The sequence below is a fragment of the Castor canadensis genome, chromosome 14 (assembly GCF_047511655.1).
Source record: "Castor canadensis chromosome 14, mCasCan1.hap1v2, whole genome shotgun sequence".
Classification (NCBI taxonomy): Eukaryota; Metazoa; Chordata; class Mammalia; order Rodentia; family Castoridae; genus Castor; species Castor canadensis.
In genome coordinates, this window is record NC_133399.1 from 33,111,913 (window position 1) to 33,139,551 (window position 27,639).

Below are 27,639 nucleotides of genomic sequence, written 5' to 3' on the forward strand. Positions count from 1 at the left end.
TTAATGGGCTTGGAACTGTTCCTCCCCAACAGAACCCTGGTAGAGCAGCCCAACTCTTATGATTTACTGGTACTCCAGAGGACCTTTCATATGTCATTCCAGTCATTGCCTCTGATCAAGAGCCTTAACCAACTAGGCTGAACCCATAGGGGAAAGCTCAGCAATCTTGGCCCCAAAGATGATATATGAGTAAATATGACAGTAAAACCATAGACAAAATGCTAGTGAGCAGAGATTGGAGTATAAGATCCCTGCTCTGAAAGAGCTGAAATGCACACATACTTCTGCACAAAGTCAATATGTTGATTTTTAATGCTTTTGTGTGTCCATTTGAAATTTTTTCTATTGGTATATTATTCTACTTCCTTTGTTTTGTTATTTTTTCTATCTCTTTGCTCCTGACTATTACATCTGTTTCCATAGTAATTGAAATTTACTTCAACACACTATTGTTTTGTTTACCTTCAGCACACATACTTCACCATCCTTCTCCCCACCTTCTTCATGCTTATTCCTAGTTACCCCAACCTTGATTTTACTACCTAAATTTTAAATTCTGAATGTTTTATTTCAAACCTCCTAGTGTACCAAAGAAAAGTGCTAGTCCCTTTTGTATAAATAACATGATTGGTGGCATACATGATATTGTCAATTGTTTCTTTTTATTTTATTTTTTGAAAATATATAGCTTGGTTGAAAATTGGTAAAGTTGTTACTGCTGAGTTATAGCCCCAGATCAGTGGTGAGAAATGTCAAGTCCACCCAACCATTATTTAGTCTGAAATATAGAGAATAATTCAACTAAAAGACAAGGTAATTAAAATTCCTGAAGAATGAGGGAAGTTCAGATTAGCAAATCTCATGGCAGAAACAAAAGAATTGAAAAAGCAAGGCAACATGGAACTGTAAATAAATCAACAATCACATAATAAAGCATCTTAATGATTGTGAAGCGAATGACATCTCAAATATTTAACTCAAACTAATGGCCAGGTCCTAGTGGCTCACAATGGTAATACAAGGTACTTGGAAGGCTGAGATGTTGAATAACTAGATAAAAGGGAATACAAACTATCAAGGACAGAAGAAAAGGTAGATGTTCTGGCTGCCAGTGGCTCATGACTGTAATCTTAGCTACTTGAGAGGCTGAGATTAGGAAAATAATTGTTCAATTGGCTCAGGCAAATACTTAGGGAGATGTCATCTCCAAAATAACCATATCGAAATGAACTGGATGTGTGGGAGAAGAGTGCATGCTTTGCAAGCACAAAGCCCTGAGTTCAAACACTAATCACACCAAAAATAATTAAGATAAGACAGGTATATGTAATAGAAAAATCAAGTGAAGATAACTAATTTAAATCTATGAATGGAGCATGTGAAACTTCTTGGACAACATTAAAAGACAGAACTTACAAACCATGGGCATAGAAAGAGTAGGTCAATGCTAAAATCATAAGAAATATTTTCAAAAAAGTAATGGTATAAAAGGTACTAAATTTGGAGAAAGATATGGCCATCCAATACAGTGGCCCTTAGGATTCCCAAGAGATAAGACCAGAATAAAATCTCCTCATGTCATTTCGTAGTTAAAATATTAACTATATTGGACAAGAAAGCAATATTGAAAATTGAAAAGGCAGATTGCATGCTAGCAGACAAAACTGGTGGGCAAAGACATAGAGGAAAGATGTCGCCTCTGTCTGGTGGGTGTGGCATAGAATGCTGAGTAGAACTAGCATGTGTGGGAGTGGCATGACCAGGCTCAGTCTGGTTAAAAGAAAACCTCATGCAAACACCTTGGAGAAATGTAGTTGACACTGACAAAGTCCCTGCCAACAGTGTCAGGACCTGAATTTGAAGTCAGATCAGAGTTCAGCACATTCATTGAACTGACTTTTTATATAGTACTTTTATTTTTATCTTTGTCATTTTATTGTTACCTATCTCCTTCTTCCATTCTGTGCAAATATCAATTTTATTAGCATTCTCTTGTTTCACTTTCTTTTTCTACCTGTAATTTTTCTTCTGTTTTCTTTCTTTCTTTCTTCTCTTTCCATTTCCCCCCACTGCCCCTATGCATGCCCCTAATGGTCTCCACACTGACTATTCACTGAATAATCTATTATCCTAATTTTACACATTATCCATCTGCAATCCCTGACATTAGCACTCTACCCACAAATGACTGAACTATACTTTTACACATATTAGAGCTTCATTACCCTATAGACCACACACCTTCACACCTCTTGTCCCCCTTGCTTCATCCCTCCTCCCTGCAAATTCTTCTAGAGCAATTTTTTTTTAAATTACATAACTATCTATCTCTATCTGAACCACTTATCTCCCTAATACCCACTGTTAATAAATAATATCACAAATGGGTTAGTAATATATTATGTAAATAATTGCCTTCCATTGAATTTCTGAAGTGGTTATTCCTAAATTATACCTCCAGGTCAGTGAACAGAAATTTGAAAACAATCTAGTTAACAACTAAGCTAGTCAGAGCATAGAAACTAAGTTAAGGGAGACTTAACTGGTGATTAAAATCCCCAACTAAGTAATAAACAGCAAACTAGCAAAGCACAAAATAGAAACATGGGGAGAAAAAGAAGGCAGGGAAATACAACTCCTAAAAAGGATAACAACAGCATAATAGAGAACATGGGGTAAAGTGAATGGAATTAATTCCCAGTTACCAACCTCAGAAGAATGATGGTAAGAAAATGTTTAATGAGCTAAAATATATATACAGCTTAAAGAGAACATGGAAAAACAGCTCAAACAATAGTAAGTGAAAACAGAAGAAAACACAGAAACAACTAAATGAACTCAGAGAGGATTTCAACACACTCTAAAATGAAACTAAGATTATTTTTCAAAGAGATATATGAAATAAAGAAGATAGCACAAGTTATGAAAGAGGAGCTTAGTAAAGATATGGAAAGTCTCAGAATAAAGAATCAAACGGAAATATATTGAATGAAATAATAGCAGAAAATTCCTGAAGTCTCAAGAAAGAGATGCCTGTTCAGGTACAGGAATACTCCAGGATACAAAATAGACATCACTGAAATAAAACCTCTCTAAGGCATATTACAGTTAAAACAATTAGCACAGCGAACAAGAAAAGAATATTGAAGGCTGTAAGAGAGAGAAATCAAATAACATGTAAAGGGAAACCCATAAAAATAGCACCACATTTCCCAGTGAAGCCTTAAAAGCAATAATGGCATGGAGTGAGGTATTTTGTGCACTGAAAGAAAACAAGTTCAAGGCTAAGATACCCTACCAAGCAATGCTACCATTTAAAATTGAAGCAGGATGGTAGAGATGAACCAATTCAGGTTGTAATACACATATGCAGGGGAGCAATGCTAGCAATCTCTCTGTATAGCTATATCCTTTGTCTGAAATGAGCAAAAATTCTATATCTTTCTTATTATTGCTTGTCTTCTCTTCAACAAAATTGGAGAAGAGGGCAGAACAGTTTCTGCCTGGAATCCAGAGGGGCAGGGAGGAGAGATGGCACAAATAATATATGCACCTATGAATAAGCAATGAAAAAGTAAACAAATTAAGTAAATTTAAAAACTCTTACAAGATATATACGAGCTAAAACAATACACACCATTAAGACACCACTACAAAGTATTAAACCCCTAGAAACCCATTCTGAACACAGTAATTTTTTCATTTGCTTCTTTGTGTTGTTGTTGTTGTTTTTGTTAATTCCTTTTCTGTTCTTCGAAATTTCACATTAGTTGATTCTGTTGTAGCATGGGTATGTGTCAGTGTGTGCAGGGATTTCTTTTATCCTGGAGTGATTTATTTCAAGAGATATTAAGAGGATATAGGTGAAAAAGGTCCCCCAATCTATGTGAGAAATTTGGATACTTGTTTCACTAGCCTCCACCACACTCAGTACAATAGTGACCATGCTAAGCTATTTCTGAAGACAAGGTTGTCTGTCTCATGTCCATCACGCTGCAGTATTCTTGCTTTATATCTGCTCTTACATGCTTACTTCTTATTCTGCCTTAGTTTCTCCTTTGATTTTGTCTATTTAAAGATATATCCCTAGTGTTATGTACATCACAGACTTTATTCTGACTTTTACTATATATACTATGAGTCATCACTGATTTTATTTCTTTTCGTGCATTTAAAATTTTTTGCATGTACATGTAATTACATATTGAAGTCAGTGAGGCTGTTACTTATACTGTTTGGCATTATTACAACTTGAATTTTAGGGAGCCAAGAAGCCTACTAGGTCATTTAAAAATATTGAGCATAAGTCATGTTCATACAGGATACCTATGTATGTTTTCTTATGTGACACATCTATATATTGTGTTGGTTTATTGTTAGACTGGACTGTTAAGTATTATGTTTGGAGCTGGGGTGTCTTTTTATAACTGTGTTTGTATTTTATCATCAGTATTATACAGAATTATACACTATTATACAGAATGAGTCACATGTGTTTCTGGAGTGATAAAAGTGTGCATTTAATGTGTCTTATTTTTAACTGCATAAGAAAAAGCATGAATCAATAAAATGGATTAAAATTTTCTTTTTTCTGATAATTTGATAATATGTGTGGTCAGAGAAGCAACGTTGCTGCTGAAGTTTAAAAAATTGATAATATTTTCAAAAACTGTTTTAAATAACACATATTAATTCTTTTAACTTGGAATTCTTTAATTCAATCTCAAAATGTAAATATTTCCAAAATTTTATGGGACCATTAGAATTATTTTTGTCAATTTGTTGCTGAGCCATTACAATATGATTTCTATATTTTTGCAAACTTATACAAATGTTAAAACTATCATCTTACACCTTGAAATATAAAATTCACATAGATTATCTAAGTGGCCTGAAATAATATTTCCATAGTGAAGATATTATTACAGTGAAACACACTGAAAATTGTTCAACAACTCAGGATGGGGGTGGGAAAGGGCAAGGTGGTACACTGGAGGGGGAAAGTGCATCAACTTAAGCACAATGCATGTACAGGTATAATACCAAGGCAAAAATTCCACTGAACAATGAACAGACACCTAAACAACAAAGGACAACATGAAAAGCAAGTCACTGTAACAGGCAGGTGAAGGTGAAAGAAGGAAATGAAGGTGAATGTGTTGTATGTACTTATTATATAAGAATGAAAACAGAATATTGAAACCTGTTAAAATCACAATAGAGAGGTCCTAAAGTAGAAAGAAAAAAATGAAGCGTATGAACCAACTTCAGATTATATATATATATATATATATATATATATATATATATATATATATACATTGAAATGTCATACTGTTACTCCCAGTGTAGGTTTTTTAAACAAACAAAAATGTCTTTTTTCAAAAACAAAGGACTGGAAGGTAAAATGGATCTTTTCTGAGGGTTGGTGCCAGTGGGAAGTGGGTGGATACAGGGAAGGGGTGGAAGACAGTGAATATGGTGGAAATATTATGTAGTTATGTATTAAAATGGTAAAATTAGAACAGTTAAAATTTCTAATTAGAATTAGAATCTAATTCTAATACCAGGGGAATGGTAAAGGAGAAAGATGAAGGTGGTGAATTTGACTAATATATATTGTAGGCACTTTTGTAAATGCCCCAATGTACCTCTGGTACAACAATAATATGATAATAAAAAATAAAGGTTGATACATAAAAATCATTTTGGATAATTAATAAAGAAATAATTACACATGTGTTGTTATTCCTCAAACATTGACACATTTCCAAATATTTACTTAACATTTATTTATATAAATTTAATTTTAGCATTAAACCTTTGAAGATCATTTTTGAGAGTGATTATAATTTACTTTTGCTGTGTTATGCAACTTGTACTAACTGCTTTTTTCCTGAAGTGGCAATCAACTGTTTGATTTTAAAAAGTGTCTGAGAAATACATCTTTTTGATACCCATGCTGAATTTCAAAGGGAGAGAATGTGTTTCATGTAAAATGTTCTGACTTTGAAAAATTATATGCTTTCCCCCAGAGGGTAATAATTATCATATTCTCAAAGGTACTGAATTGTAAAAGTTTCAGAATCAGATTTGCTTTCTGAGATTTTAGTAATTTTAACATTTGCTCAGTTATTGCAGAGTACAAATTAAGTGTCCTCTCATGTGTCCAAAGTATGATATACTGATTTCAAATGTATATCAATTTCTTCTAAATGGATATAAATCTCCAGATTTCTCATCCTGCTCTTGCTATATAAGCTTATTGCCTTACACATTTATAGTAAAAGCAGTCTTAGTTATCTCTATATTCAGTCAAAACAACTTTCCTTCCATATTTTTCTGAGGCCTCTCAGATTTGGCTTTATTGTGATTTCTTATCGAGCAGACTCACAGTTACCCAAACCAGTCACCAGTCAGTCTCATCTCTACTCTTGAAAATACTTTACTGACTTCTGCTGCTTGATATTAAGGAGAATATTACAAATTCTAAGCCAATGGTAAGGCTTAGTTGTTTCTTAGGGGATTCTCTGAATATTTTAGCCATTTTAAGGCCTCAGTCATGAGAGTAGGCAGGAGGGTAGTCTTGGGCTTGGCTATACTCTTCAAATTAAGGAGATTCAGGTAAAAGAATTAACTAGATACTAATACATCACCAAGTACAAATATCCACTGCAAAGTGATTAAAAGTTAAATATAAGTCTAGTAACCAAGAGAATTCTGGAAAGAAACATAGAAAAAATGCTTTAGGATAAAACTCTGAGTGATAGATTTTGATATGATCCCAAAGGCATAGGTAATATATGGAAAATTTAATTAAGTTCAATGATCTCAAACTAAAAAATTCCGATATAGCAAATGAAATACTCAATAAGAGTCCAAATTATAGGAGCAGAAAAATATTTGAAAATTACTCATCTGACAGGGTTAATATCCAGAATATACAGTGAAAACAAACCCTCAACCTCATTGTTAAAAAAAAAATAGGCTAAGCTATTGAATAGATATTTCTGGAAAGAATGCACACAAATTGAGAACAAGCATAAAAATGCTCATTATCATTAATAAGAATGGAGATGTAAGCCATAACCATTATGTTATACCACAACATACAAATGAGTTTGGATATTATGAAAATCACAAAAGAAAAGCAAATAACAATGAAGATGTAGAGAAAAAGGAGCCCTTGTGCAATTATGGTGAAAAGTTTACTTGTATGACCATTATGGAGACCATTATGGAGAACCATTATAGAGTTTCCTCAAAAAAGTAAAAATTAATCAGGTGTCCTGGCTCAAGTGGTAGAGCACCTGCCTAGCAAGCACAAGACCCTGAATTCAAGCCTCAGTACCCCCATGCACTCACACTCAAAACAAATTAACCTAAAAATAGGTCTCATTGTGTCACTCAAGTGGCAGAGCATCTGAACAGCAATCATGAAACCCAGTGTTCAATCCTCAGTATGCCCAACAAATTAGTAAATGAGTAAAAGTTAAAATAGAAATACCATGAAAAACACAGGAATCCCAGGATAGATTAAATAACCATACTCAAAGAAAGGAAACAAGCATGAGAGAAAATGCACTTGTGCTCCCATATGTATATAAATGGAGAACATTATATTAATTGAAATAGGTGTAGCATAGAAAGATAAATAACATATTCTCACTCAAAAGAGGAATCTAAGTTGACCTCATAAAGGTGGAAATTAAAATGCTTGTTACCAGATACCAGGGGTAGCCGTTTTTTTAATATGGGAAGAATGTGGTTTTGCAACTTAGTGTTTTTCAATCAATATGCTAAATTTCATTGTTTAGTATCTAGTGAAACTAAATAGGTAGAAAGGATGTCTTTATTATTATTATTATTCATTTATTCATATGGGCATACAGTGTTTGGATCATTTCACCCATCTACTCCCTCCACCCCCATTCCTACCTCCCTTCCAGGCAGAACCTTTTCTCCAGTCCTGTTGAAGAGTAGAAATAAGCAATAATAAGAAAGACATAGCATTTTTGCTAGTTGAGATAAAGACAGCTATACAGAGAAGCTGTCTTTAAAAATATCATATATAATATACCACAATATTGTAGATTTGCTGATACAAATAGCAAATGTAAGTAGATAAAGACAACAATGACTTGTACCATCCCTGATTCTGTTACAGTAGGCATGGAACTTAGAATGTGAAAGTGTTGTGTAGGGTAAATCTGTTTGTAAACAGACTTGTTTATACACAATTTACTAGCAAGGTAAAAAAAGTGCTATTTTCTTCATATCTGCATATGTGCTTTTATTTTAAATCAGCCAGTCCTGAAACATTCCTTCCTTCACCAATTTGACACTCATTTTGGAAATGAACTGGTTTTAGCTATTACTATGAATACAAAACCCAACATTTAATTAAACCTATACTGCCTTTTTACTTAATTTAAATAAAGGTGAAAATAACTAGAGGACTAAACCTCTTGGAAAAAACCATTCTGAGCACAAAATAATATTTTTATTTCTTTTCTTTTTAAAATTTTTATTGTTGTTATACTTGGGGTATTTGTGACATTTATAAGAGTTTTCAAAATATATCATAGTTGAATTCACCCCTCTATCATTCAACTTTATCCCATCTTCCCTAATTGCTAGAATAATTTCAACTGGTATTTTCTATTTACATGAGCACATAGTATTTCCACCATATCCTTTCTTTTCTTAAAAACCTGGTATTAGTTATTTCTGTTGGGGTATGGTGCTGTGTATACAGGGATTTCTTTTTATCATCAAGTGATTCATTTCTACACCTTCTTAGGGTACACAGGTAGAATGGATGTCCATTCCTGTGCTGGGGAGTTGGAAGCACCTTCAACTAGTCCCTACTTCACTCATAACAGTAGCAATAATGATGAATTACATGTTAATCCAATATATTCTGTTATAATAGCCTTGCTTTAAATCAATTTATATGGAGTGAAACTATGGATTTCAGCTCTTTCTTACAGGACTAATGGCCTCAACAATTCAAAATACATAAGATATTTAAATGTGGCCTAAAATAACTGTAACCATCAACTGCAGTCACTAAGAAGATTAGAAAAGAAAGAAGCTAGAATACTTAGAGGATTCAGAAAGAAGCTTTTAAAAAATTATTGGATCTAGAAGTATTAATAACTTAGTTAACAAAGAAGTGCTGGAACAAGTTAAAAGAAAATAAGTGAAACAGGAAAAGAGAAAATGAACATGAAGTGGAGGCACACAAAAAACTAGAATTGTAGTGAGAGAGAGCAGGGTAAAATGGGGAAATCAAAAGGCAAAATGATCAAAAGTGTTAGAAAAGAAAAAGAACAAAACAACTACAACCATTCAACTACAACTGCTTCTATATAAAACTAAAACCAAGTATATGCTAGTCGATATTTCTTTTGTGCTGAGGGAAAGAGGGTGGATTTCTAGTCACCCTTTCTTAGAACTGTCTTTTCAAGTTCCTTTGTTGAAGGGTGCTCTTTTTATTATTTTTTTTCTCTCTTACTATGTATGAAGCAGCAGTGGTGGAGTCTCTTGAGGGTTTGAACCATGATGTGGCTTTGCTATTTGCTTGGATTCAGGACAACGTTTATTTGTAGGTAGGCCTGTTACTGTAGAACATGTACAAACTCCACTCAACAGGTTTCTGGTTGGTGAGTGAGGACTAACCCTATGGGATGTCCCAGATTGTGTTGGTTTGCCACAGGATAAATTTCTGAGCCATGTCTGCTGTCTACCCATCTCTTTGTACCTTTGAAGGGATGCAAAGTTTGCAGAACAATGCAGTTTGCATAGGCTGATCAACTTTTGGGAAGTTTATTGATCCTGATAGCCTTAGCCTCACAATTCTGTCTTAGCCTAGACAGCTTAGGTCTTTTCACTTACCAGAATTCTCCTCCAGCTCTGCCACCACCATAGCAGTACTTACTCACACGTTCATGTTTACTGTTTCGGTGATGTTTAGCTTTTTGTTTTGTAGCTGGGCTCACAATGGCCCTTTCCACCAAGTAGATATATAAATATATATATATATATATATATATATATATTTATATATCGCAACAGAGAGAGAGAAAGGAGAGAAACCGGGCTGCTTCCCTTGTGTCTCAGTACAATTCTATATGTAGATTCTCAATCTTGCATTTCACTTTTGTAATGGGTTAACCAGTGCATGTCACTGAATTCTCTTGGTGCTTGCATTTTGTGCTTGTCTTTTGCTTATAGCCCTACTGGTGAGGGCCCTCTTCTTTCCCTACTATTTTATTCAGTGCTGCATGTTACACTTTGCTATTTCATTTATTAATCCAAAGTTCAATATTTCTGGATTTCACCTAGATTTTTGTCTACTGGTTACTGTTGCCTTCTCTTGATTTTTCTGGACACCATCCTCTTCCTAATCATGAACTTCTTATTTTCCTCTCATATGTGTACAATTGCAAGAAAGTGCTGGCTATACCTAATCAACCATGTTCTTTTTAATTTTGTGATATGAAAACTTAAAAACAATAGCTAGGTTCTTAGTAATTTTACATATAGGATTAAATTTAATTAGCCATAAATTCTATGACATAGGACATCGAAAATGACTGTAAACCTTTCACATCAAAAGAAGTAGGTTTATCATTTTAAGACCTATAAATACAAGTCATGAATGGAAAAACTGAAATATTAGACCATATTAAAATGAAGCAAATGTCTGCATCCACAAACACAATAAATCATTTGCAAATCAGATATCACAACAGAGTAAAATGTCTAACACATATAACTCACAAGGGTTGTTTATTTAGATAAAGAACCATCAAATATTAATAGAAAAATTGTTAAGACTCAGTGGACATTTCATAAACAGGTATTTCAGAAAAGAAGAAAAATGAAAGGTCATTAATGCATAAAAATCTCTCTATGCCCTAATAAAACACATGTAAATTAGTTAAACAAAGCATACATCCTGAAGATTATCATGGTACTGCAAATAATTTTGTAATTATATGAAGATCAAAACTGACTAATCAGAAATAAGTATGTTCAGTCACGTAAGAAATTACGTTGGAAGTAAAGGAGGAGACTACACCTTGATGGCTAATGATTCCACCCCAAATGATATATTACTTCACATTTCTGTCAGAAATTACAATAGAGGACACTCAGCTTTATTCACATAGCATAATGAGCAAATAAAATTTTAAACATTACAGAAGCTACCTACATTTCACCTGTTAAGCATGATACAAAAATAATCATTGAAGATAAATAAATTATTGCTAAACACAAAATGAATTTCAGAAGTACAACTAAAAAGAAATAAACCCAAAATACATAATTCATTTCTAAAATTTAAACAACAATTTTAGGAATTTTAAAGATGTGTAGGAGTGTAAGAAGATTCATATCTCATGAGTACGGCAAATTTGTGAGGCAAAAATTTTGCAATGTTGGCAAACAAATACTGAGTTCGTCAATGAAATTTGTGTCTCCATGGTTACATCATCTACTCCATTTCTCTCTATCTTTCTTGTGTGTTAATCTTATAGGGAAATACATAATTACATTAGGAAACACCAGATAGTCCAGAGTAAGCTACATCTCTTCAAAGATGATTTTCCTAAGAAAGTAACATTTACTCTTTTTACTTATAAGCTAATATTCATGAATGAATTAGAATATGAACATATTTTTGAGGCACATAACTTGCCTCATGACAGAGATCTTTTCTGGTTGATCCAATAGAAATTGTATTGTCAACTGACCCAAGAAGGTCACTCAGAATTCTATCATTTACTGTAGGTCTTCTCTGGGTGTAACACCTGCATTTGCTGCCACCACATGTTGACTCTTGTTGAACCACATATAAGTGATTCACCCTATTCTGGTATGTTTCCTAAATTTGAGATACTTTAACTGAATGATAGCTCTTTTCATTGCTTCAGCATATTAGTTATGTTTCCTTTTAATTGGAATAAAAATTGCCCTAAAGGATGGAGTCCAAATATCTTGCAATAATCTTGAACAACTGAGATAAATTATGTTAATTTTAAGCAGTTAAAGCTAAATATGTTGAACACTAATGTTGCTCCAGAAGAATATAGTTTACCAGTGACTAGCCCCTCTGATTATCATATTGAGTACAGAAGCTTAGTTCCCTTGGGATAATGACCTGAATAGAAATTTATCAAAGAAGATGTATAAACAGAGATGACGGTTAATAGGGATACAGGAGGATAAAGAAAATAACTTCTAGTGTTCTGTAACACAGTAAGTTAATACGGTTGACAATAATTAATTGTATACATCAAAATGAGAAAAAATTTAAGTGTTCCCAATGAAAAGTAAATGGTAAATATTTGAGGTGGTGGATGTGCCACTTATCATGTTATCATTACACATTGTACACATGATGGAAATATCACTCAGTACTTCATAAACAAGTTTACTTTGTATTTATCAATGAATTTGTATATTTATATGCATTTATACTAGAAATCACTAAAACTTGAAGTCTGTCCCAGGTTCTGATTCTATAACTATCTAAATATGTTGTATTTAAATAGTTGAAAACTTTTATAAAAAATGACATATATAGACAGAAAAATCAAGTCAGGTAACAAACACAGCATGAAATACACTTAATTTTTATGTCTTCTGGACATTTTAAAAGAATGTGCTGATGGAAGTGTCAGGCATTCTGATTCTCCTGGAATCCTGTCATGGTGACTTACTCTAGAAATTCAAGCCTAAAGCAAAGTATCACAGAAGAGAAGCTAACCTAGAGATGAATTTTTTGAAGGCTTCCTTCATGTCCTTGTTTCTCAGGCTGTAGATAAATGGGTTCATCATCTGAGGGACCACAGAATACATCACTGAAACTACAGCAGTCTTTCTGGGTGAGTCACCAACTGCAGAGCTAATATACACACCCAATCCTGAACCATAGAAGAGGGACACTACTAACAAGTGAGATCCACAAGTAGAAAAGGCTTTGAACCTTCCAGTCACTGAAGATATTTTCAAAACAGAAGAGACAATTTTAGTGTAAGAGAAAATGATTCCACAGAGAGGAATAATACAAAATATGAATGTTGTAACATACGTCAGTACATTATTGATGAGGGTATCAGAACAGGAGAGTTTGATTACCTGAGCAAGTTCACAGAAAAAGTGGGGAATTTCCATGTTTTTGCAAAAAGACAAGTGCAACACCATCAGATTGACGAGTATAGTACTCACAGCACTAGTTAGAAGGGACAAAAGCATTAGAAGACCACAGAGGTGAGGATTCATGATAATTGTGTAGTTCAGGGGGTGACAAATGGCCACATAGCGATCATAAGCCATTACTGCCAAAAGAAAGTTTTCCAAGAAAGCAAAATCCCAGACAAAGCAGACCTGAGCAAGGCAACCTGTGTAAGTGATGTTTTTATCCTGTGCTTGGATGTTAACCAGCATCTTTGGGATTGTGGTTGTGCTTAAACAGATGTCAGCAAATGACAAGTTGGAGAGAAAGAAGTACATGGGAGTGTGGAGATGTGTTTCAGAGCTCACAGCCATGACAATGAGCAGGTTTCCCAAGATGGTGACTATGTATATAAATAGAAAGAGGCTGAATATGAATGATTCTTGTGCTGGATCATCTGATAGTCCCAGTAGAAAGAATTGTGAAAAACCTGTTTTGTTTTTAGCTTCCATGTTGTTGGTGAATCTAATGGAAACATGAAATGAAATAAAATATATGGACCAGCAGGTGTAATATCACTTGGGAACATGTTAGAAATATAAGTTCTTTGTCACAACTCCCATCTTGCACTTCTTAAACTCTGCAGATGAAGAACAGCACTCTTCACTTTTATCAGCCCTTCAGATGTTTTTAATACATGCTGAATGTTGAGAAAATATACTTTCAATGCAAAAACTTTACCATAAGTATGGTATGCCAATTGAAAATTTAAATAGTTTCCTCTCCTACTTTTTCCCTAGCCTCCTTTTTTTCTCATCTTCCCTCCACTTCTTTTGTTGAAATAAAATAACCTTTGAACATTTATTTTTATGCCTTATGATATAACACAAGATATTAGACATGCTTTTCAATGAGAATTATTCCATGCTTTAAACAAACAAAATATGACAACAAAGTTTTGAAATCTGTCTTCTAAAACAGTGGTTCCAAACACTTAACCAAAGAAGAACAGGAAAACAAAGCAAATCCTGTAATGGGGAGAATAAAAAAGAAGAGGGAGAGTGAATGGTGATAGTAAGGATGGTGAAAATGGTTAATGTACTTTACATTCATGTCTTAAGGCAGAACATTGAAGCCTGTCAAAATAATTTTAAGTAGGAGGGAAGAGAATGAGGGAGAATAATGGTAAGGATAAACCTAAGCAAGTTACCTTGTAAGCATATATGAAATGTTACAAAAAAACCCTTTTACAATTTATGTATGCTAATAAAATATTAAAACTATAAATAATATAAAATAAAACAGTGGTACTCCATCTTTGGCTTTTCTAATACTCATCTTAAGGTTTTGTCACCTCTATTTACCCACAACAGCAATTAGGTTATATAAATTACCACATAGATGTGACAGAAATAGTCAGTGCTAGGAAAGGACTGGGTCATTTCTCAGATTGTCTGATTGTGGACTTGGCTGTCTTGGTCAATTTTTGTTACTGGTACCAAATACCACAGAGTAAGCAATCATAATTCTCATAATTTACATTTAAAATTTTAAATTTTTATTGAACAAGGCCTTTCCCTTGGCTTCAATGTATGCCCACATTTTCTGATAAAATTAGACAAAACTTGTGCTGGAATACATCCAGCTGAATCTGAGGAAGTGTTAGAAAATACTGTATGTACAAGCTATACTATGTGTATATTCAAAGACAGAATAATGAAATGAACCAAATTCTGTTTGAAAAGGGAAAGAGGAAGGAGAGAGAAATGGGAATTGATGAAGGGGATACACTTGTTAAAAATACACTACATGTATATATGGCATTACCACAATGAACCCCCCTCATATTATTAATGCATGCTAATTCAGAAATATAGCAAACTGTTAAAAAATTAAAAAGTTATCCTTTTTATACTTTGGACTCATAAAACTTCCCTATGAAAAAGCAAATCCTCTTCTTTATCAATTAATTTCAGAAGAATCCAGCAGTAATAATCATGAGAATCTCAGTCTTATCCTAAGGGAATTAATTTTTTAAAATAAATCAGTTACATGAGAAAAAGAATGAAATCCATGGATGTCTAAGGAAACAGATATAAATAAAAACAATATGGTGTCATTCAGAAAACAGAAACTTTCTAGAAAACGCCAGCTTGAAATAAGTACAATCGGGGCCCTCTAGGAATGTCACTATATAGCATTGGTCTCTGTCTTCAGAGGGGAAACTAAAGTGCTGTGAAAGCACTCACAATTTGGAGTACTATTGGATGTACACATGAGGAATGTGATCCATACTCCAGCACATGTTTTGTGAAACAGAAAAACTATGAACTATATGAGAAACCTTGTTCTTCGGTTTGTACATTAAGAGACACATATTGGATGTGACAATTAACTTCGTAGTGATAATCATGTTGTGATAGAGAGAGACATATATAGGTATACACAGATAGTACACTATATTGAATCACTTATCTTGAATATAAGCAGATTTTATTCAATTATATTTTGATGAAGTTGAACAAAAACTGGGGATATTTCACAAACAAAAATGATTACCATGAAAGCATTCAGCACAGTGCTTAACCTTGGAGAAACTTATACTGATATTTCCTACTGGGCTGTTATTTTTTTACAGTCATAAAATGTTGCATTTCATATTATCCAGTCCTTGGAAAGAATCAGTGCACTGGAGAAGTTGAGAGAAGTGGAAAGAGAACATATCTTTCATGCATCCAGAGAGCATGATGAATATAAATTTCAGGAAAGTGTTTATGTGATGAAAATACATTTGACAATGGTGAGTATGTAGAAAAATAAGAATAGAAGAATTAATGAAACTAGTATTCTTTAGGTGTGGATATATAATGAAGCATATAAGAATTAGGATGAATCAATTAATTAATAAATTAGATATCACACCTCACTTCATTTTCAAAGACTTACCTAAAGGACTTTATTTACCTTGGTGGTTTCAAATTGAATAACATTTATCATCTTACCTGCTTATACAAGATGGAAGGTGTACCTTCTTAAAGTACTAAGAGACTGAGTCATTGATCCCTGGTCAAGAAGCATCATTCCTAGGAAAAGGCTAAGTTGTTTGCTGACTGTGGCAGGTTTTTGAGCAACATGGTCACAGGCAAACTCCTAGAGTCTCTGCATCCCAGAAGGCACAATACCCAAAGGTCCTCATTAGATCCACACTGTCACTATGACTCTAATCCCAGAAGTGCATATCCTTAAAGACAAACTCTACAGAAGTGATGAGTTTAGGGTGCTGATTCCCTGACTCCTGAGGCATGGTTTCATCATGAGTTATGTCTGTGTTTTTCTGCTCACATCCATTTCAAGGATCTTGCATATATGAAACATATCATCTGTTAAATTTCATTGTTCCTTCATAGTTACAAAGAAAGCTTTCTCTGTATAATTAAAGATACCAGGAAATTTGATTTTTTCTGTGAAATATGTCTTAGATAATTCATTATAAATACTATAATTATAAATACTACATAATATTTTGTAAAGTGGTGAACACCGAGATTATTTCTCCAAAATTTTTGAACTGCAATTTCTAGGTATATTTTCCATGGAAAATTAATCTTTCTGTTGCCTGCTCACTGAAAGAAAATTTTAGATTGCTATACCCTGCCGAAAAATTTGATAAATGCCTTGCACAACTCCAATTATTTTATAATAATTTTGTATAATTTATTTTATATTAGGGTTCTACAAGATGAGGTTATAATTGGTCATTTTAAATAGATTTGTCAATTTAATTACACAATCACAAAAAGGGTATTTTAGACTGGTGATGGATGTTATTCTCAGTACATATGGTTACATTATTACTACCATTTAATAGTCCATATTACTCCTTTTTTTAAAGCATTTTAGAGTTAAGACATTCAGTATTTTCATGTTTGTCCAATTAATTTTTAATGCAATATCTCTTTCAATGTTTCTTGTGTTTCTACACTGTGATATGTGAATTTGTTAAGTGGATATCTCTTTCACTATCACTCAGAGTAGTGAAAGGAGAGAACTTTAATTAAATCATCATTTCAGAAACAAACCAACTGTAAATATTAACCACTCCTTCAATTAGGTTATAAAGAAAAGAACTAGGGCAGAAAGGAGTAAAACATAGGGGACTGACCAATTCAGGTTATACCACATACACACATGGAAATGCCACAATGAAACTCCCTGTGAAACATACTATCTGAAACAAACAATAATATCTTTATTTTTGAAAATGGAGAATTGGTTGGTACCAATGAGAAGGGGAAGATAAATGGAAAGGGTGTAGGGGGTGAATGCAGTGTAAATAATATGCACTCATGTCTAAAAATAGAAAATTAGACATGATGAAATTTTTCCAGAAAGAGGAAAGGGAAGAATAAAGGAGAATGATGGAAGAGTGAATTCAACTATAATATCTTATAAATAATTTTGCAAATGTGACAATATACCTCCAGGGCAACCACAGTATGATAATTTAAAAAATAATAATAAAATGAAAGAATTAGAGTAATTATAGAATAGATACAGGGGTTGAAAATATTTTAAAGGTGCTTATATGGAATAGGGGAAAGGAGGAAAGAAAAGTGAAGAAGAAAGATATAGAAGACTGACAAAGCACATGTTATGAAGGTATTAAAATAATTGTAAAAGAAAGCAGTGCAAAATATCACAGAGAAAGCCAAACAGGCAGAAAAAAAAGATAAGGACACCAAATAATGGCTGCTAAAAGAAAAGTTAAAGAAAAGGAGAGAGGAATTCCAAGATGGCAGCTAGAGGGAGGAAGCAGAAAGCATGCCTCCTATAGTGAAATCTTGGAGAGACACTGGAGGAACACCTTGCAGGCAAAACCACTGAGAAGAGGCAAAACTTTGACCCCTCCACACCTCCAGCTGGCACAGAGAATCTCCACTTCATGTTAAACAGAGAAACCAGGTGAGCCCCTGGGCCACCAGTCGCTTGTGCCCAGACGGCTTAGGAAGACGCAGACAAGGTGAGCTTAGTGGTACCACGGTACTCCCATAGACAACCCTGGGCCACAGCAGCATAGCCCCCTGGACAGACCAACCTGCACCCGGGGAAAAAAAGAGAAACTGAGTAATAAGCAATAAGAACAATAAAGACACATGGGAAAGAATGTGGGGCACACTGAGTGTCAAAGAGGAGGGGAAGGGAATCCTTCCCAGAACTGTAAATAAACAAGCTGGGCCTGGCTGAAGAGGCTCTGGTGGGAGCGGGGGCACGTGTCCAGCAGCCAAGAGTGGGAAATCTTGTGAGAGTGGCAGAAGGAGGAAAACTCTACAGGAGAGGGGGGAAGACCCACCTCCCACGTGAGCCATAAACAAACATAGCAGTTGGCAGGATCAGCAGCACCTCCCAGCAATAAGGAGTGGGAAAGCTTGTAAAAGTGGTGGTGGGAGGAAAATTCCACAGGAGAGGGGGGAAGACCCACTTCCAACTCGAGCTGTAAATAAACATGCAGGCCAGAGAAAGCGGGTGCAGTGTCATCTCCCCCAGTGTGCTTGGAAAGGATAAAGCTTGTAGCAGCGACTCGCACACAGGAGAACTCAGAGTAAACAAAGCCTGTGGGGCCAGGTGAGTGTTAAGGTCAACCCTGAGATCTGCATAAATAATACATCCAGCAACATCAGGCTGACAGCAGCAAGAAGGCAAGCTACAGCCACAGATACCATTTACAGAACAGTCTCCAGACTCTTTTTTTTTCTCTCCCTACATTTGATGAGAAAACAACAGAACTACACCTGTATGCTGAAAAACTTACTGAAACTGTATTGCATTTGAACTTGGGACACTTTGTTGGAGTTTTATTGTGTGTGTGCAGTTGTTCTACTTTATGTGTCCCCTTTGATGAGACAGCTACAGAATGACCTCTGAGGCACAATCTCCAGGATTGGAGACTAAGAAGGACACCAAAATTATTAAGACTGAAACTACATTGCATTTGAATTTGGAGGATTTTTTTTTTACTTTTCATTTTGTATTATTTTATTTATATACACATATATACATATTTCTTTCATTTACTCATTTTTTATTTTTATTCTTATCTTTATTCTTCTTATTTTTTATTTTCAATCCTCTCTCTGTCTCTCTAATGCCTGTTCAGCTTACTGTCGATTACTACACTAACGCTCCCTGTTTATACCTTTGAAATTTTTTGTTTGATACCTTGTTTTATTTTTTCCTACTTGTCTATTTATTTGTCTTTCCCTTTTTCTTTAACTTCTTGCTTTCCATCCCCTCTCACCCTTCCATTCTAAATATTACCATTGTTATTATTTTAAGCTAGAAAATACATAATTGCACACAGTACAGGGACAGTAACAACACCAAGGACAATGACGGGAAGACACAAAAAAGAGGGAAAAGTTTCCCCACAGCAAAAAATTAGTACAGGAACAAGAGGGGAATGAAGAAAACAGATACTGAGATCCAGACTCCAACAAAATGAAGATAAAGTATGCCAAAGAACATAATGAAGCCCACAAGAATAATTTAAAACAAGACATACTACAGGTATTTGATGAGAATTTTATAGAGATGGTACTGGATATGGTCAAGCAAAATGTACAGGAGACACTCAAGAAATCAGAGACAACAAAAATAGAGAATTTGAAAAAGCAAAAGGAGAAATAAAGGAAACCATAAAAGTACTGTATAAACACCAAAGTGAAACAGAGAACATGATTGATAAACAAATAAATGAACTCAGGACAAAAATAGACAACATTAAGGAGGAAACCACCCAGGACATGGAAAACTTCAGAATAAAGAACGAAACAGAACTGCAAAACAAAACAGAAGGCCAAAGACCAATCCAAGAATAGAACAAGCAGAAGACAGAATCTCAGAATGTGAAAATGAAATGGTAATTAAAGGAAAAACTAAAGAAGTGTTAATTAAACAACTCAAGACCTGTGAAAAGAAAATGCAAGAATTCACCAACTCCATCAAAAGACCAAACTTGAGAATCATGGGCATCGAAGAAGGAGAAGAGGTGCAAGCGAAGGGAATGCATAATATATTCAACAAAATAATAATGGAAAATTTCCCAAATCTAGAGAAATCTATTCCCATACAGATGCAAGAGGCCTCCAGGACACCAAACAGACCAGATCAAAATAGAACTACCGCATGACATATCATCATTAAAACAACAAGTTCAGAAACTAGGGAAAGAATATTGAGGTTGTAAGAGAGAAAAAACAAGTAACATACAAATGTAAACCCATCAAAATTACAGCAGACTTCTCAACAGAAACATTAAAAGCAAGAAGAGCGTGCGGTGAGATCTTCCGGGGACTGAATGAAAATAACTTCAACCCCAGGATACTCTACCCAGCAAAACTATCATTCAAAATAGATGGAGCAATAAAAGTCTTCCATGATAAGCAGAAACTAAAACAATATGTGACCACAAAGCCACCACTACAAAAGAATCTTCAAGGTATTCTGCACACAGAAGGTGAAACCCAACTTAACAATGAAAAGACAGGCAGCATGAAACCACAGGAAAAGTAAAAGCAAGAAAGTAGAGAGTAACCTCAATTTAGGTACACACAATTCAACCTTCAAACAACTAAGACAACTAAATGACAAGAATCACCACATACCTATCAGTACTAACACTTAATGTTAACGGACTTAATTCATCCATCAAAAGGCACCACTTGACGAAAAATGGATTAAAAAGGAAGATCCAACAATTTGTTGCTTAAGAGACCCATCTCACCAACAGAAATAAACATAGGCATAGGATGAAAGACTGGGAGAAGATTTACCAAGCCAATGACACCCAAAACAGGCAGAAGTAGCAATACTTATCACTTACAAAGTAGACTTCAAACCTACATTGATCAAACGAGATAAAGAAGGACATTCCATACTAATAAAAGGGGAATAGATCAAAAGGAAATAATGGTCATCAACCTGTATGCACCCAATGTCAATGCACCCAATTTCATCAAACATACCCTGAAAGACATAAAAGCATATATTAACTCCAATACAGTGGTTGCAGGAGACATAAACACCCCATTATCATCAATAGATAGGTCATCCAAACAAAAAATCAATAAAGAAATCAAGATCTAAAATATACAATAGATCAAATGGAACTAGTTGATGTCTACAGAACATTTCATCCAACTTCTACACAATATACATTCCTCTCAGCAGCCCATGGAACCTTCTCCAAAATAGATCATATCCTAGGGCACAAAGCAAGCCTCAGCAAATATAAGAAAATAGAAATTATACCATGCATACTACCTGATCACAATGCAGTAAAAGTAGAGCTCAGCAACAAAAGTAAAGACAAAATACATGCAAACAGCTGGAAACTAAATAAGTTATTACTCAATGAAGAATGGATCATCAATGAAATAAAAGAGGAAATTAAAAAGTTCCTGGAAGTCAATGAAAATGAAAACACAACTTGCTGGAGCTTATGGGACACAGCTAAGGCAGTCCTGACAGGAAAGTTTGTAGCCAAGAGTGCATATATTAAAAAGACTGGGAGATCGCAAATCAATGGCCTAATGATACATCTCAAACTCCTAGAAAAACAAGAAAAAACAAATCCCAAAACAAATAGAAGGAGAGAAATACTAAAAATAAGAGTTGAAATCAATGAAATAGAAACCAAAAAACCATACAAAGAATTAGTGATACAAAAAGTTGGTTCTTTCAAAAAATAAACAAGATCAATAGACACCTGGCAAACCTGACTAAAATGAGGAGAGAAAAACCCAAATTAGTAGAATCAAGAATGCAAAAGGGGAGATAACAACAAATACCATGGAAGTCCAATAAATCATCAGAGAGTACTTTGAGAGCCTATATTCAAATAAATTTGAAAATCTTAAAAAAATGGACAGATTTCTAGATACATATGATCAACCAAATCTGAACCATGAGGAAATTAATCACCTGAATCGATTTATAATGCAAAATGAAATTGAAGCAGCAATCAAGAATCTCCCCAAAAAGAAAAATCCAGGACCTGATGGATTCTCTGCTGAATTCTATCAGACCTTTAAAGAAGAACTGATACCAACTCTCCTTAAACTGTTCCATGAAATAGAAAGGGAAGGAAAACTGACAAACACATTTTATGAAGCCAGTATTACACTTATCCCAAAACCAGGCAAAAACACCTCCAAAAAGGAGAACTATAGGCCAATCTCCTTAATGAACATTGATGAAAAAACGTCAACAAAATAACGGCAAACCGAATTCTACAACACATTAAAAAGATTGTTCACCAAGACCAAGTGGGCTTCATCCCAGGAATGCAGGGGTGGTTCAATATATAAAAATCAATAAACTTAATAAACCACATTAACAGAAGGAAAGAAAAAAAGCACTTGATCATCTCAATAGATGCAGAAAAAGCCTTTGATAAGATCCAACATCATTTCATGACAAAAGCTCTAAGAAAACTAGGAATAAAAGGAAAGTACCTCAACATTATAAAAGCTATATATGACAAACCTACAGCCAGCATTATACTTAATGGAGAAAAACTGAAACCATTCCCTCTAAAATCAGGAACCAGACAAGCATCCCCATGATCTCCACTCCTATTCAACATAGTACTGGAATTCCTAGCCAGAGCAATTAGGCAGGAAAAAGGAATAAAAGGAATACAAATACGTAAAGAAACTGTCAAAATATCCCTATTTGCAGATGACATGATCCTATAACTTAAAGACCCAAAAAACTCTACTCAGAAGCTACTAGACATCATCAACAGCTACAGCAAGGTAGAAAGATATAAAATCAACATTGAAAAATCATTAGCATTTCTATATTTAATAATGAACAAACTGGAAAAGAATGTATGAAAAGAATTCCATTTTCAATAGCCTCAAAAAACTCAAATACCTAAGTGTAAACCTAACGAAAGATGTGAATGACCTCTACAAGGAAAACTATAAACTTCTGAAGAAAGAGATTGAGGAAGACTATAGAATGTGGAGAGATCTCCCATGCTGATGGATTTGTAGAATCAACATAGTAAAAATTTCCATACTCCCAAAAGTAATCTACACGTTTAATGCAATTCCCATCAAAATTCCAATGACATTCATTAAAGAGATTGAAAAATCTACTATTAAATTTATATGGAAACACAAGAGGCTACGAATAACCAAGGCAATACTCAGTCAAAAGAACAATGCTGGAGTTATCACGATACCTGATTTCAAACTATATTACAAATCAGTAATGATAAAACAGCATGGTACTGGCACAAAAACAGACAAGAAGACCAGTGGAACAGAATAGAGGACCCAGATATGAAGCCACACAACTATAACCAACTTGTATTTGACAAAGGAGCTAAAAATATACGATGGAGAAGTAGCAACCTCTTCAACAAATACTGCTGGAAAAACTGGTTAGCAGTCTGCAAAAAACTGAAACTAGATCCATGTATATCACCCTATACCAATATTAACTCAAAATGGATCAAGGATCTTAATATCAGACCCCAAACTCTAAAGTTGATACAGGAAAGAGTAGGAACTACTCTGGAGTTAGTAGGTATAGGTAAGAACTTTCTCAACGAAAGGCCAGCAGCACAGCAACTAAGAGATGGCATAGATAAGTGGGACCTCATGAAACTAAAAAGCTTCTGTTCATCAAAAGAAATGGTCTCTCAACGAAGAGAACATCCACAGAGTGGGAAAAAATATTTGCCAGCTACACATCAGACAAGGGATGGATAACCAGACTATATAGGGAACTTAAAAAACTAAATTCTCCCCAAACTAATGAACCAATAAAGAACTGGGCACGTGAACTAAACAGAACTTTCTCAAAAGAAGAAATTTTAATTTCTAAAAAACACATGAAAAAATGCTCACCATCTCTATCAATAAAGGAAATGCAAATTAAAACCACACTAAGATTCCACCTCACCCATGTTAGAATAGCCATCATTAGCAACACCACCAACAATAGGTGTTGGTGATGATGTGGGGAAAAGGGAACCCTCTTACACTGCTGGTGGGAATGTGAACTAATACAACCACTCTGGAAAAAATTTGGAGGCTACTTAAAAAGCTAAACATTGATCTACCATATTATCCAGCAATACCACTCTTGGGGATATACCCAAAGACTGTGACACTGGTTACTCCAGAGGCATCTGCATACCCATGTTTATTGTGGCACTATTCACAATAGCCAAGTTATGGAAACAGCCAAGATGCCCCACCACCGATGAATGGATTAAGAAAATGTGGTATCTATACACAATGGAATTTTATGCAGCCATGGAGAAGAACAAAATGTTATCATTCGCTGGTAAATGGATGGAATTGGAGAACATCATTCTGAGTGAGGTTAGCCTGGGCCCAAAAGACCAAAAATCATATGTTCTCCCTCATATGTGGACATTAGATCAAGGGCAAACACAACAAGGGGATTGGACTTTGAGCACATGATAAAAACTAGAGAACACAAGGAAGGGTTGAGGATAGGTAAGACACCTAAAAAACTAGCTAGCATTTATTGCCTTTAACGCAGAGAAACTAAAGCAGATACCTTAAAAGCAACTGAGGCCAATAGCAAAAGGGGACCAGGATCTAGAGAAAAGGTGAGATCAAAAAGAATTAACCTAGAAGGTAACACACACGCATAGGAAATTAATGTGAGTCAACTCCTTGTATAGCTATCTTTATCTCAACCAGCAAAAACACTTGTTCCTTCTTATTATTGCTTATACTCTGTCTTCAACAAAATTAGAGATAAGGGCAAAATAGTTTCTCCTGGGTATTGAGGGTGTTGGGGGGAGAGGGAGGGGGTGGAGTGGGTGGTAAGGGAGGGGGTGGGAGCAGGATAAATGACCCAAGCCTTGTATGTACATATGAATAATAAAACAATAAAAAAAGGAGAAAACAAGCAAGTAAGATAAAAATTTGATATTTCTTTGCCGTCAAGAGATGTTGGCTTTTTCTCATACCTGGAGTAATTTTAAAAAATCAGAACAGGTTAGGATATGCAGTGTTTTCGGATTTGTGGTTTTTGCTCAGCAACAGTGCACACAACCTCACCTGTAAGTCTCTGAGGCAGAACTCCAGTATAGCATGAATACTGCTTGTAAGCTTACCTCCTGATCCTGGTTACCAGGAACTCCTTCCTACCTATTTCTCTCCTAGCTCAGTCAGCTCTGGTGTAGCTTCTGAATCAACACCCCATTCAACCCATGAAGACTTCACTTTGCATAGGCCCATGGTTCCTCACAGGTAGTGTCCCACTAGTTTCAAATGATTCCCCAGACACTGAAACTTTGCTTGCTTCTCACTCATGCTAGGCTTTCATGCTTGCTTCTCTTTCATGCTTGCTTTGTGCTGGCAATTACTTCCTACACTAGAAATCTGGGTTTTGCCCCATAGGATTCTTACAGAATAATTATTTTTATTTAATAAGTTTCTTATACCTTTAGTTTGTATACTTTTCATTTTCTAAATGGATTCTCACATTAGGCCTGTCCTAAAGTTCTTGAAATTTGTTTTCATGATTGTTTAATTTTTAAAATTATTATTGCAATGTAGCATGTACTCAATCTTACCTTCAATCCTGATACTTTTCTGTGTAGACTCCCCTAATGATCATGATTTCCACTTTAGTTTTTGTTTTATTGAGCTATTAATTTCCAACATTTTCAGTGTTTTTAGAATATAAATCTTCTTGTTGATTTTCTCATCCACGTTGTTGACATTCTTTAATTTAAAATGGTTTCCACTTTATTATTTTTACTACAATGTTATTGTGACATTTACAAAAGTACTTACAATACATCATAGGTGAATTCACCCCCTCCATCATTGTCTTTTATCTCCTCTCCCACTGGAATAGTTGAACAGGCTTTCTAATAGAGGATTTGAATTGACTTTCTTCATCTGTTTCCTGAATCTTCTTTCAGGTTTTTGAACCCTTCATCTGGCATTTCAATAATTTCTGTATCTCTCAATTCAGTAAATGTGAGCATATGTGTTTTGGAGTAATCATATTGTCCTAGCTTTTCTTATTTCTTTTGATTCAAATTGTGCATTAGTTGGGAAAGATGTATATTTTATTTTGTTTATTTGTTTATTTATTTATTTTATTGGTGTTTTCAAACTGGAGAATTTTCTCTAGGGTTACAATCTGTACTCAGGTATGTAAAACTAGCAGTAATAACAAATCCAACTCATTAAAAACACATCAAATATTTAAATGTAGTATAGGACAACTGGAAGCATCAGCTACATCCCGAAAAATGTTAGAAATGAAATGAACGTGAATTCTTTTGGGATACACAAAGTATTTAGAATTATCAGATCTAGAGAGTTATTAGTAATTAATTATTAAGGGAGACAAGATGGAAAAACAAAAAGGATATAAGCAAAATTGGAAAGAGAGGAAACACTTATAAGATGAAGGTATAAAAAAATAGGAGGTCAATGGTGAGAGAGAATAGGTTACTGTAACTAAAGCAAAAGACAAAATGGTGATAAGAAAAAAGGCAGAGAACAAAACAACAAAGCTCACAGCATCAAAAGCGACTTTAAGGAAAAATGACACAAATAAACTAAACATCAGTCAATGTTTCTTCCCTAAGGAGCAGAAAAGGTTGAGTTTACATTCCTTGGTGTGTTTTTTCAGTTTCCATTCCATTTTTTCCTTTGGTTGATTTCATTTTTAACTCTGAATTCATAACAAGTGAAAGCAGAGGAGACTCTTCACAGGCTGGCCTTGTCCTACCTTCCATGTTGGGCTAAATTCAGGAGAGTGTTTACCAGTAAGTAGGCCTGATGATTTTAGAAGTGTAAAAGCCACCCCAAAATTACCATTGATGACTAACAGGACAAACCCTCAATTTGGTTGTCTCCTTGGTCCTGAGGTTTTCAACTTCTGTTGATTTATCTGGGAAATTCCATACCAGAAGCTGTTCTCCACCAATTTCTGTGGACCTGTGGAAGTATTCCAAGCAGTTTTCCTCTATAGGGCAAGACACAGGAGTTTAATTGATCCTGATTACTCTATTTTCACAATTCTGTTTTTTTCTTTTGACTTTGTTCATCTTAAGATTTTGCTGATTTTCTGTGTTGAACATGTTTCATTCTTTCCTAATCCTCATGTATTCTTCCTTTCCTTTCATGTAATTTGTTGCTTACTGAGTTCTCTGTTTAGGTGTACTATTCGTTTAAATATTATCTGCATTGCTAGTTTAGTAATCATTAATCCCTTTACCTTGTGGTTATCTTGGAAGGTCTTTATTTCCCTGTCAGTTTTTCTGGGGAGCTTGAAATATGTCATTCCATGCTTTGCTGGATTCTAAGGGATCTGCTGAAAGGTTTAAAATGATTCTTATGTGCTTGTCTTTGTACATAATATTTTTCTCCAGTAAT

General features: G+C 34.6%; 1 protein-coding gene across 1 annotated transcript; it reads right to left on the reverse strand.

Annotated features, from left to right (window-relative positions):
* Positions 1 to 12,762: 12,762 nt before the first annotated feature.
* Positions 12,763 to 13,716, reverse strand: LOC109678486 (olfactory receptor 7G2-like). The gene has a single exon (XM_020154013.2). It carries the CDS (start codon positions 13,699 to 13,701, stop codon positions 12,763 to 12,765), a length of 939 nt encoding a protein of 312 aa, XP_020009602.2. The 5' UTR covers positions 13,702 to 13,716.
* Between the last annotated feature and the right edge of the window lie 13,923 nt (positions 13,717 to 27,639).